A 13,130-nucleotide genomic window follows, 5' to 3' on the forward strand; every position below is an offset into this window, starting at 1 on the left:
TCAAAGTCACCAACTGTGAGATCAGGACCTGAGCCAAAACCAACAGTCGTACACTTAACCGACTAAGCCACCCAGGCCCCCCCATATATATGCATTCCTGAACGTATATTTTTGTGTTTTTATTTTTAAAATTTTTTTCTTATTTTAGAGAGCGAGAAAGAGCGAGCATGGGGAGGGGGAGGCAGAGGGACAGAGAAAGAATCCCAAGCAGGCTCCATGCTCAGCATGGAGCCAGACATGGGGCTTGCTCTCACGACTGTGAGATCATGACCTGGACCAAAATCAAGAGCCAGACACTCAACCAAATGAGCCACCCAAGTGTCCCTATTTTTGTGTATTTAAAATAAATCTCTACTTAAAATTTCCTAAAATTGAGGTGATATATATTCATAATAGAGTTTATTAAACTACAATTTTTAAAAAAACAACATATGGCACAAAGAACTATTTATGATTTAGTAAGATTGAAGAGAAATCATTTAGCAGAAGTGGATCAAAGTTATAATGCTGAGATAAAGGATGTTTTATTATCTTGACCATAAACTGTAATTATTATTTAAAAAGTTATATAAATTCAAGCTGATCATCTTTAAGGTCTCAAAAAGCCAACTACAAATAAAACACAGAAAATTAATTGAACTGAAAAAAGTTCTGACATAATTCTTCCCCATGTTATGTGTAATCATAGGAAGAATCATTGCACTAATTATCCAAAGTAATATTAAAGGTAACCAAAGAGATGTCTGGTCTTGAATGTAAATTCAAACATACAGTATATCTATAATAATAGGTCAAAGTGAAAGTATATCTGCATTTTGTAAAAGGAATTAAGTTAGTTTGCAAATACTGTATTCTTCAATGACATAAGAAAGAAGATCAAGAATAAAATGTCGGACAGTCTTATCAACCAGGCCACCTTTCAGGACAGTTTTTACTTCCTCTACACATGTAACTGAACTGTTCGTTATTATTCTAGAGCCAGTAGTTTTATTTACATTTGCAAATCAAAGTATAACAAATCATCATGTATCAGGATCGGTAGGAATACCACGTGTTATTTCACAACTGCCACTATGTGTTTCTTCTTCTCCGACACAATCGATACAGATCCAGGCTTGCTATGTTTGAGACGATTCACTTCCCTAGAAATAAACAAAATATACATATATAAGCAAGCTTATGAGAAATCACCTTAACCAAAAAAAACTGTCTCAGAAAAATCAGTCTTTTCTTTCACTAAAAAAATCCCTGTTGAAAAAAAATGTTTTCACAATCAGACTGGGTAAAAAGTACCTAGATATCAACTTCTGTTAACTTATTTAATTGCTTCTCTTATTATATAACAGTGTCCTTTATATAATTCTACGAGGAAACTGGCGGTGGGAGCTCTGCTTTAGATCCACAATTCTATGATGAAGCATATCAGAAAATTTTTATTTAAGAAATGGGTGCTATGAGTTCTCTGCATTCTTTAACTTGGAAAATATATAATACCTCTTAATTACAGCTTCATTAGAAATCATTTTTTAAAACATGATTTACAAGTGTCTCTAGTATGAGCAGAAATGCTTTCTTATTTTGATGGAATTCAGTTTTACTGGTTGCCCTTTCAACATAATTTCAAAACTAGGTAATGAAAATTCTCTGATAATCATTGCTTCTTCCTTCTACCAGGAAAAAGAAAAAAAAATAATAAAAGCTCAGGGAAGTGTTCAAAAACATCTCTAATGCATAACATCAACTATTCCCTCGAAAGGCAGGGTTTGGTTTATTTTTGGTGAGACAAGAGGGGGAAGTTAGAAAAGGGTACTGAAATAGAATCCAATGCCCCAAATCATACTTTCGTCGACGAGCTTCTCTCATGATGCGCTGTTCCTGAATCTGACTGTAGATGGATTTTGGTAGATGTCGGTGACGAGCAATGCGTTTTATATGAGGATGATGTTGAAATTTCTCTTTCAATTTCTGGTTATAATCTTTGGCTGCTTTTTCTCGTGATGTAAGCTGGAAAAATGTATTTTGATAATTCAATGAACGCCATGTTGTTTTTCTTCAAATAACAAAGCTAGGAAGCACCCTTTCCTACAAAAATTAAACTTCTAGGACATGCAACCGAAATTGCCAATGTAATTCTACCCTTTACGAGGTCAGGTTAGAAATATCATCTCTGCTAACACTGAATTTCCTTTTGGGCAGTATGTACAATGTAGACAGATGCCACCAAGTGACAACATCAGTGCTGAGGAAGTAGGGCTGTGTGGACCACTGAATTGGACCTTCTCTAGACATAAATAACATAGAAAAAGCTCCTAAGTTAATCCCTCAACATTTTGCGGGGGGGGGGGGGTGAAAATAACTTCTGAACACAGGAAAAAAAAGCATTCAATTCTATAATAATAAGGCTTCATTTAACAATGTTAAGGATGATATGATTTAAAGGAACTTACAATGAATTGAAAACTAGGCACAGTATAATACTTCCCAATCATTAAACCTAAAATAAAATTGTCTTTAAAAGCCGTTTATCATATCGTGATTTTCCTATTGGAGCTAAGGAGAAAATAACTCACGCTTAAACTTTCCTTTTTAAACTCAGTATTTGTTGCTGATATAAACACCCTGAATGTTTCTAATATTAAACATGAAACATTTAGAAAAACATCAAAAACAAAACAAAAGCCAACCATAACCCCATAACCCAGAGACAGCTAGCCAATGATAATATTTGTTATTGCTTCTTTCAATCTTTTTTTTTATTGTCTGAAGCTTTCTGTATTTTTTTTTTGAAGTTAGCATTTCACTGTCTTTGATATTAAAAGACCTCAACAGGGACTTGAAGCATTTGATGCGTCTGATTACTATTCCTTTAACAGAACAGGCATTCTCAGTTCTAACCTTCTAGTCTCTACACCTTCTCTCCTCATCTCAAGGAAAAAACAAAGAATCAGGAAGGCTCAAATATTACCAAACATTTGAATTAACAAAGGTCTCTGAGGTGCCTGTAACATGAAAAAAGTAAATCTCAATGCAGCCTTGTCTGTTTTGTTGCTAACATTTTTATCACAACTATGCCAGTTTGATCTAAGTACTTCAAATAAATTCTCCTTACAATATAACCATAGCCACTAAATTAGAAACTAGCTTTACGACAATGAAAGAAAATGGGTTCTCTTACCACACCCAACTTTTCAGAAGCATTAGCTTTCCACAGACGAATGTTCATTTCATCAGATCCACACATAATATATTTGCTGTCAGAAGTCCATTTTACACAGATAACATGTTGCATTCTCTTTGTGTGATAGACTTCCCTACAGAAGAGGAATTAAGGTAAAATTAGGATTTTGATACAGAGTTTCTTTAACCACTGCCCATCAAGTATCTGGGTAGCATTTCTGAGTCTGAAGAGAATATAAAAGGGAAATTCAAATTAATTTTTATGTACCTTTATTGAACTAATATAACAAGGTTCTATGCTAAGTGCTAAGGAGTTAGAAAAAAAATTCTTGTCCTCAGAGAAATTACAATCCAAAAAGAAAAATAAATATAAACTAACTAAGCAAAACTAGATGCCCAGAAAAGTTCACAAAATTACTGAAGACCGATAACACAAGTAAAATATGTTGAAGCTACATACAGTTTTTTAAAAATAAGAAATCAGGGGCGCCTGCATGGCTCAGTGGTTAAGCGTCCGACTTCACCTCAGGTCATGATCTCGCGGTTGGTGAGTTCAAGCCCCGCATCAGGCTCTGTGCTGACAGCTCGGAGCCTGGAGCCTGCTTCAGATTCTGTGTCTCCCTCTCTCTCTGGCCCTCCCCCCCCACCCCTCTCTCTCTCTCTCAAAAACAAACATTAAAAAAAATTTTTTTTTTAAATAAGAAATCAATTATCTCCCTCCTTCCAAATCAATGCGGGTAAACAATCACTTTTTCCCCCCATTTTACTGGAAAATAAAATAAATGCAATGGCATTCAAAGAGCACATCCTTATACGCTGAGCCTAATGTCTGATTTCTGTTTTGGTCAAACTGTTTAAAAAGCTCACTTAAATGAAGTAAGAGTGGATGATTTCCATGTGTGAACAGAAAGGGAGGGTTACAGAAGTGTCTGATGAGTTAAGAATCATTTAGTAAATGGAGATGTAAAATATCATACCTATCTGGAAAGGCTGTGAAACATGCTAAGTGAATTCACAGAAGACACTATATTGGGAAGTGTTGAGAGAGCATTAAAAAACAAGTAAAAGACAAGGTCAGGAAAAATAGAGGCTTTTGGAGAAATGAATTTTCCACATCTGGTTAGATGATTCAAAACGCAGACGAGTGAGAAAGGAAACAAACTCAGCATACTCTGCACAGAAAAAGAATACTCATACATGATGACCAGACTAAACAGAATCCAGATTTATAAAAAATATCTGAAATACACTCACAAAACTAGTTTTTTACACTGTTTCTAACGGAAATGTTTTAAGCACTTGAGTGAACATATACAGAAACCCTAAGAAATCTATTTCTGAAAGGGGAAGGACGGTTAGAAAGAATATCCTATGAAAATGAAAACTAGAGGAGATAGACTTTTTCTTCTCCCTCCAATGCTCTGCTTTTATAAGATTCAGTTCTCATAATCTCACCTATTTAAGAGGCTCCTTTTTTCATTAGCAATATAATGAATTTAAACGATAGAAAATTCAATCAGGCTTCAGTAACCATTAAAAATAATCTCTTCATGTATTAGACCAGTCAAATCTAGTGATTAATTACTTAACCAAAATAGATCCTCTTTAATGGTAAACTATGCAGAGTTTTTCTAGATTTGTTTATGCATGTTTACGAAGCTCACTAAACGTGATACTGTTAGGAGATAAATACATTTTAAAAACTTATATTCTTTAGTATACAGTCAAATTATGCCATGTGAGGGGTGCCTGGGTGGCTCAGTCAGTTAAGCATCCAACTTCAGTTCAGGTCATGATCTCACAGTTTGTGAGTTCAAGCACCGCACGCTGATAAATGCAGAGCCTGGAGCCTGCTTCAAGTTCTGCGTCTCCCTCTCTCTCTCTCAAAAAAAAAAAAAAAAAAAATTAAAAAAAAAAATTAATCCATGTGAATGCCAGTCATTTACTTGTTTGCTTAGTAAATATTGAATGAAATCCCAACAGAAGCCTAATTTTAGGGCACCTGGGTGGCTCAGTCAGTTAAGCATCCGACTCTCGGTTTGGGCCCAGGTTATGATCTCATAGTTCATGAGATCAAGCCCCAAGTCCCGTGTTGGGCTCTGTGCCAATGGCACGGAGCCCGTTTTAGATTCTCTCTCTCCCTCTCTCTCTGCCCCTCCCCTACTTGCTCTCTCTCTCAAAATAAGTAAAATAAACTTTGGGGGGGGAAAAAGCCTGATTTCAAATACTGACGTACCTGTAGCTTTTAATAATCTATTAAAAGTTTACTTTAAAAATACACTTTAACCATTTTAAGGTCTTTCAAAGAAAAACATTTTAAAAATAAAGATTCTTCAAAGCACTAGCTATGTTATTTGAGGGTTTGTAATGAACCAGATAGAGCAGACTGCAGAATTAACTCAAACTAGCTTTTAAGCAGATGAAGGCAAAGGTCAGAGGAAATACCACTTACATCTAAATCCAACAAGTAGCATATACTACCACTGTGATTACAAAAATCTCCAAACAACATCAGTAGACAGACAATTCCCTGGAAATGGGGCATAATTCCTTACTCCATACAAGTCTGGAATTACTTGAGCTTTTTAGATAGACCTACATTTGGCTGCCCACAGTGGCTTTGCAATAATTCAGCTTGAACTCAGCTGCAAGGGCCTTGAGATCATACGTGTCTAAACATCCTCAATGCTCTTTGTCTTTCTTGTTTGTTCTTTTCCCATTCTTTGTGCCTGTTTATTCATCATGTTAGAAAAGTATTGTCCTACCATCTTTGGAGGTTCTGATGCAAAGAAAATAATGGAAGGCCACATTCCCTTGCTTCTTAGTATCTTCTAGGGATGTAAGAATAGAAACTATCGGCCCTGCCTTGGGCCTGACTGAATAATCCCAACAAACCATTCATGACAGTCTGCAGAATATCAAGTTGTAAACGAGGCAACAGCCATACGGAAACCAACACCAGGAGTTCTACAGTGGAGAGGATGGAGTGAAGATCAAAATCATCACAACACTCTAGTCGATATGCTTTTGATTCAGGCATCTTTAATTTTTTTTTTTTTATTTTAAAGAGAGAGAGAGAGAGAGAGCAGGCAAACAGGGGAGAGGGGCAGAGGTGGGGAGAGAGAATCCTAAGCAGGCTCCACACCTCAGCACTGAGCCCGGCGCCGGGCTCCACGATCCTGGGGGATCATGACCTAAGCCAAAATCAAGAATCTGACACTCAACCGACTGAGCCACCCAGGTATCCCCAAGCACCTTTTTAATCAGATACACAATGATGATGACAATGATATGCTGGTAATCAACGATACCAAAAGGGTCAGGAATCAGTATGGACCCCACAAATTACAGGGTAGAAAGATGCAACTATCGCAAGTAAAAACACCAAAGAGTTAAACAAAGCAGGCTGGCTATCACCAAAAAAGGTGTGGATGAGTTGACTGTCAGGAGGCGTTATCTGAAAGATCTTTTGTTTCTGAAACAAGGCTGAGACTAAAGTGAAGCAGCTGCAGTACAGATGCAGGGCTGGCACCTGCACACCCCTAACAACGAGTACCTCCTTGAATTCTGCACCGAGGCACCTCACTCAGATGCGTCCTAGTGCTGACCCTACTGGAACAGAACAATGGTGAATCAGGAGAAGGACACAACATGCCTCTGAAAATGAATGTCATTCTTTCAAAAGACTCCAAAAGCTTCAGCACTGTAGAAGCTAGGCTAGTTATCGGCGGAAGTAGTGATCAAAATTCTCATCACTGCACTAAAATGGTGAGACTTCTCCAGACTGTGTCATTACAACACCAAAGTGAATAATCTCTAGATTTTTTTTTAAGTGAAGGATCCCCGAACAACTCTGCTACCATCAATCTTTATGAAGCTGGGTAAACTGCTCTACCAGCTCCACGTTGCTGTCCTCTGGCACAAATCATCAGCTCCCACCCTCATTACACACGTTCTGTCTTCTTTCCTCTCCCAGATTCCATCACTCCTCTCCTTTCCTTTCCTACCTCCAATCACTCTGTTATCTTTCAGCAAGTCCATCTTCTCCCTACTGAGCTTGAATTCCACTAAGCAAGAGTAGGACACTCAATCAAGTATACGTATAGATGTCTATGTATGCATGTGCTGTATATATATATATATATTTATATGCTATTTTAGAGAGAATGTTCACTTGGATTAATTTTAAATCTCAGTATCAATATTATTATTGTATCAAAATGCAGTCATATCTTCACATGTGAGCAACACCACTATACTACTTTATCATTTTTTTACAACTTTATTTTAGAGAGCATGCATGTGTGTGTGAGTGGGGGAGGGGGGTGAGAGAGAAAGAGAGACAGAGGGAGGGAGGGAGGGAAGGAGGGAGGGGGATAGAATCCCAAGCAGGCTCCGTGCAGTCATTGTGCAGCCTGATGCGGGACTCGATCCCATGAACCATGGGAACATGACCTAAGCCAAGATCAAGAGCAGGACACTGGCTGAGCTACCTAGGTGCATCTTAATTATCATTTAAAACAAAAAAATTTTTAAGTAATCTCTATGCCCAACATGAGGCTCAAACTCATGACCCTGAGATCATGAGTTGCATGGAGCCAGCTAGGCTCCCTAATTACCATTTTTTATGGGGAAATTTCCTCCAGCTTAATTGGGTTTTGCTTTGCATATGCTTCCCCAACACATATAAAGCATTACCAAAGAACAAGAATATGCATGAAAGTGCTTTGTAAACCACAGCACACTATACACGAGGCTATTATCTTACACAGGAAATTAGGTTTTCTATTCCATGAAAGAAATTGCCCAGTAGGCTTTTTGCCCATAGATGACACAGTGCAAGCTGGTATCCCAAGTCACAATACCTGGGTTGAATTCTACCCTATACACATAACCAAATAACCTTTCAAAAAAGATAAAGGACTGATGATGAAGACAAGAAAAAATCAAACAAATGGTTTATTGGTGGTCACATACCTGCTTCTACTTTTGTCCACAGGAAAGATTCGAATAGATTTATCAAAACTAGCAGACACAAACTCTTTCCCAGTCGGAGAATAATCCACATCAAGCACCGCAGATACATGATCCATATGTACCATTACAGGAGTGTCCAGTGCACGCATATCGAAAGTATATAAGCTGTAAAAGAATTTTTAAATTATTTCATACAAGTGTCTATAAAGAAGCACATGTGGTACTAATGAAACTAAGACCATTAGCCAAATCACACACATCTAAATATACAGCCTCTTTACATGGAAGCTAAGGGATTGGGAAAAATACTACCAGTTTTTCTTATTCCTTAAGATTACACTTAAACACCTTTATCTTCATAAACATAAATCTCATTGTAGAAAATGTGAAACTTTCAAAAAAGTAGAGTACAAAACCTACCTTTAATTCCACCGCCCAGAGAATATCAGTTAGTGCCATGTAATTACGTCTAAGCTTTTCACCATGCTAATATTTAAACACATACTTTTAACAAAATTGATAATATTGTATAAAGCTCTGTAGTCTCATATCTCATGTAGCATATTATAAGCACTTATGGTCACATATTATTTAAATAAGTTAGAATAGAATTATTTAAAAATTTATTTAAATACATTTGCTTATAATTTGTTAATAAAAAATTTCCAACTTTCAATTTTAAATAATATTTCAATGAAATACCAGTATTTGAATTTTTGAAATTCAATCTTTGAGTGGAACAAACTTAGTTAAATCTGGACAAATTCCTATAAGTAAATTACTAAATCCAAAAGCAAGAGCACTTTTAAGATTTTTAAGTTGACAAAACATTTCCAATAAAGTTCCACTTTTATTAGTGATATGTAAGAGTGACCATGGCTTTTCCAAAGGGCATACTAAAATTAGAAAACTATATGCACGGTTGGTTAAAAAAAAAAAAAAATCATGATTTTCAAGATTTAAACACCCTTAATCAATAGCTAAAAGAATAATGCTTCAAATGAGCCAACATGCACAACGGACAATAATAACAGAGCATTACTGTAGTCAAGTTCCAAATATCAAAACACTTCAAGATGCTAAGATTACTGAGCAAAAGTATGAGGAGAAACAGGATATCTACATAATTTCAAAGTATCTCCCCAAAGATAAATGTGAATTACAAAAGGAAAAACATAGTAACTTTACAATGCAGAAACTTGGCAGATACCACCCTAAGTGATCAAGATCAACACCACCGGTAATTAGAGTGACATCATGTACCCCAAAGTGATGAACCAAGAAGGACACATCAGTTTTGTGGTATTCTTGCAAAACATGCAAAATCTCAATCTAAATAATGAGAAAACATCAGTAAGCCCAAATTAAGGACAGTCTACAAGATAACTGACAAGTAAATCCTTTTCAAAAGTACTAAAGTCATAAAAGATTGGGGGGATTGAGAACAGTCACAAACTGAGCAAAGGAGACATGACAATCAAATGCAGTGTGGGATCCTGCACTGGATCCTAGAATGGACAAAGAATATTAACGGAATGACTAGTGATGGAATAAAGTCTGTAGTTTATAGTACTGTACCAATATTAATTTCTTGGTTTTCCTAATTCCATTATGGTTACATAAGATGTTAACATTAAGAGAAGCTGGCTACCACATACCATTTTTGCAACTTTTAAATAAGCCCAGTATTATATCAAAATATTTAAAAAATTGATGTAACACTTCAAAAACTATTTTTTTAACACAATTGTTGCGAGAAGTCACTCATGCTACTGACAAAATATCCCCAATAACATAAAATTCTCAAGAGACAAGTCATTGTTCTTTTTTAAATCTCTCAACCATAGTGCCAGGTGGCTCAGTCAGTTTAATGTCCTACTCTTGAGTTCAGCTCAGGTCATGATCTCACAGGTCTAGCTCTGCATTGGGCTCCACGCTGTCAGCCTCGAAGCGTACTTGGGATATTCTCTGTCTCTCTCTCTCTCTCTCTCCCCCTCTCTCTCAAAATAAATAAACTTTAAATACCCCAACATACCACAGGATTGTCAGCCAATGTCATACTGATCTCTGAGGTTACATTTCTGAGTTGACAACTGCTTTGTTTATTTTCCTTCTCTAGAGCAGTGGTTGTCAACCAGCTTTGCTTTGTTTCAGCATATTCTGTTTTTTTAGTAAATTCTGTTTTAATCTCTACCCAAGAAAAATGTTAAGAACTTATTCAAAATCTAAGCAAATGAATCCATTTGGATAGACAATGTTTACATACACAAAGTTTGGTGTTATAGGATTCTTTAGGGATCATCTATTTCAACTCTATTATCTTATAGATGATGAGACTATGGCACAAGTTAGTTTACATGCCTACTCCAAATTTCTACAGCAGTTACTGGTTGGGTCTAGACTTCAACTTGTGTTTCGAATTCAGAATTATTAGACTATTTAGCAGGCAATAAAAGAAAAAAATATAAAAAATATATACTATAGTAAGATCACTCTCAAGTAAGAGCAATTATAGTAGTCAGTCACCCCTTATAAGCGATGTGCTCTTTGTTTCAGGTGCCATATGAAATTCTTTCCAAGGCAAGAATGGAGAAAGTCCAGGGGTCTGTAAAAAAGGTATCTTGCCAAAATAGCTAATTAGAACAAACTTCAGAAACCTTAATAAGGCTGGTCAGCAAAATATTATATTATTTCTTTTAACTGGAATAAGGCCATTTAATTTCAAAACATTGATAAAGGCTAAAAGAGCTTCAATTAATTTGGTTTGATATTCCTTGCTAATGAGAATTCAACTGAGTTTGAGTACAGAAAACCATAATAGATGTTTTTAGTTGTACCACTAAAACATCGTGTAATAAATCCTATTTCTGAGCTAATTTATGTTTTCACAAATAATAATAGTGGAAAGAACAAAGAACTTAAATACAGAAGATCTAAAGTTCAATCCAATGAGAAACTTCCAACTTCTCAAAAAAACATGTGTTAAGAATCTACCACAAGCATTACACTACAACACACGCTTTGGATTTAAAAAAAGAAAGAAAGAAAGAAAAGAAAAGACACTTTTTCCTCCCTAAGATTAAATTCCAAGCTTTAACATCCTCATCTCTAAAAAGGGGATAACATACATGTCCTACCTCCCTTACAGGGATACTGAAAAGATAACATAAGACAGCCAAAGTGAAATGCCTTGACAAGTTTTAAGGCGATACATAGGGATCATAAAATTCCATCTAGGTCAAAAATGTAAGGCTAAGTCACCTTTACGTGGAGTCATAGAATAACATATCTGTAAATGTTAGGGTAAAAGTTGAAACTGTATTTTTCCTTTTGTCTTGCTGAAGTAATAGTGATGCTGATAACATGACTACATGAGCATCAGCTTTGTGAAGAGCTACAGATTTTGTAGGTAAATATTTTTTTTAATGTTTATTTTGAGAGAAAGAGAGAAACAGAAAGAGGGAGGAAGAGCAGGGGAGGGACAGAGAGAGAGAGAGAGAGAGAGAGACAGACAGACAGACACACAGATAGACAGACAAAGAGAGAATCCGAAGCAGGCTCTATACTGTCATCTCAGAGCTTGATGTGGGGCTGGATCCCACAAACCATGACCTGAGCTGAAACCAAGAGTCAAATGCTTATTAACCAATGGAGTCACCCAGGCACCCCTGTAGGCAAATATTTTTAGTTTCTATTAAAACATGTATGGTTCAGTCATTATTTGCATGGTGTAAAGCAGAAAGCAGCCAATTTTTTCTAGAAAGGGCCAGATTATACATATTTTCAACTTTGTGAGCCACATGGCTGCTTCTGCAACCACTCAACTAAGGCACTATGGCACAAAAGGACCCATATTCAATACATAAATGAACACAGTTATATTCCAATAAAAGTATTTACGAAAACAGGCAGCAGACAGGATTTGGTCTTCAGATCAGTTTTCTGTTCCTGGTCTGTATCATTTTGAAAACTCAATTTTTTTTTCTAACAAGTTCTTCTCCAATTTGGGAAATATATATACTTTTGAGCGAAACAAATGACCATTTTCTACCTTGTATATCAAGAACTACTACCTATGAAAACATATTTCATTAGTATGATTTATCCAATTGAGCCATTTCTGATAGAAATAAGCAAGTTATAAAAAGAAGAAAACTTACTTGTAATCTTCATTTGCTGCAGTAAAAATGAAAGCTTCCATAGGGTTCCAACAAATTGTGTTTGTTCTCATATCTAAGATGACCTGGAAGGGAAGAATACAGCAACCCATTACCATGAAATCAATTCCCTCTCAAATGGATAAATCTCCCACTTCATTTCTTTTCCTTCTTTTTCACTGATTTAAGCACATATTTAGCAAACACCCATCATGTGCACAGTACTCAGCTCCATGCAATAGGAAAGGAAATCAATCAATAATTGTTTCCTGAGTACACAGAGTAGTAGATACTGAAAAATATAAAACTACTTAATGGTCCCTCAACCTCAAATAACTTATTATTGAGTTTAGTCAGGAAAGGGAGATATGCATAAGAAATACTAAAATATTAACAAAGAAACAGTAAATGATCAAGTATCAAATTGGGGGCAAAATTAATGACTTTAGGGTTTAAGAGGAGAAGAAAGGTTTCAAAAGAGAAGCACGATTTGAGCTGACCTGTGAAGGAACAGTATATTAGTGTTGCTTAACAAGAACACTGCTAGCATTCTGAGCAAGATGATCGTGTGTTGTGTGTAACTGTCCACTGTAGATGTTTAGCCTCTCAGGCACCTGTCCACTAAATGCCAGTCTCTATAATGCCTCTCCCACATTTTTAAAAAGACACCCCTGGTTGAGATCTAGTACACTTAGGAGAGGAAAAAATAGAAGAAATAATGATAGTCTAGTATACAGAACAAAGAATAAAAAATAGCATCTCTGCATCCATCAAGGTGACCTGCCTATGACAACCCCTATTTAAATGTTCTCTTACTGA

The 13,130-nt window shown here is 36.1% G+C and overlaps 1 protein-coding gene across 2 annotated transcripts in view; it reads right to left on the reverse strand.

Annotated features, from left to right (window-relative positions):
* Positions 1-382: 382 nt before the first annotated feature.
* Positions 383-13,130, reverse strand: part of DCAF13 (DDB1 and CUL4 associated factor 13) — a 28,382-nt gene continuing 15,634 nt past the window's right edge. For both annotated transcript variants that reach the window (XM_086695370.1, XM_025922516.2), the window contains 5 exons: positions 12,315-12,397; positions 8,155-8,319; positions 3,176-3,311; positions 1,841-2,004; positions 383-1,142 (listed from right to left, as the gene is read on the reverse strand). In XM_086695370.1, the coding sequence (XP_086551496.1) occupies positions 1,055-1,142; positions 1,841-2,004; positions 3,176-3,311; positions 8,155-8,319; positions 12,315-12,397 (636 nt within the window). In that variant the 3' untranslated portion in view covers positions 383-1,054. The remainder of the gene's footprint in view (positions 1,143-1,840; positions 2,005-3,175; positions 3,312-8,154; positions 8,320-12,314; positions 12,398-13,130) is intronic.

This window comes from Puma concolor, chromosome F2, assembly GCF_028749965.1.
Source record: "Puma concolor isolate L17-30 chromosome F2, mPumCon1.1.hap2, whole genome shotgun sequence".
Lineage (NCBI taxonomy): Eukaryota > Metazoa > Chordata > Mammalia > Carnivora > Felidae > Puma > Puma concolor.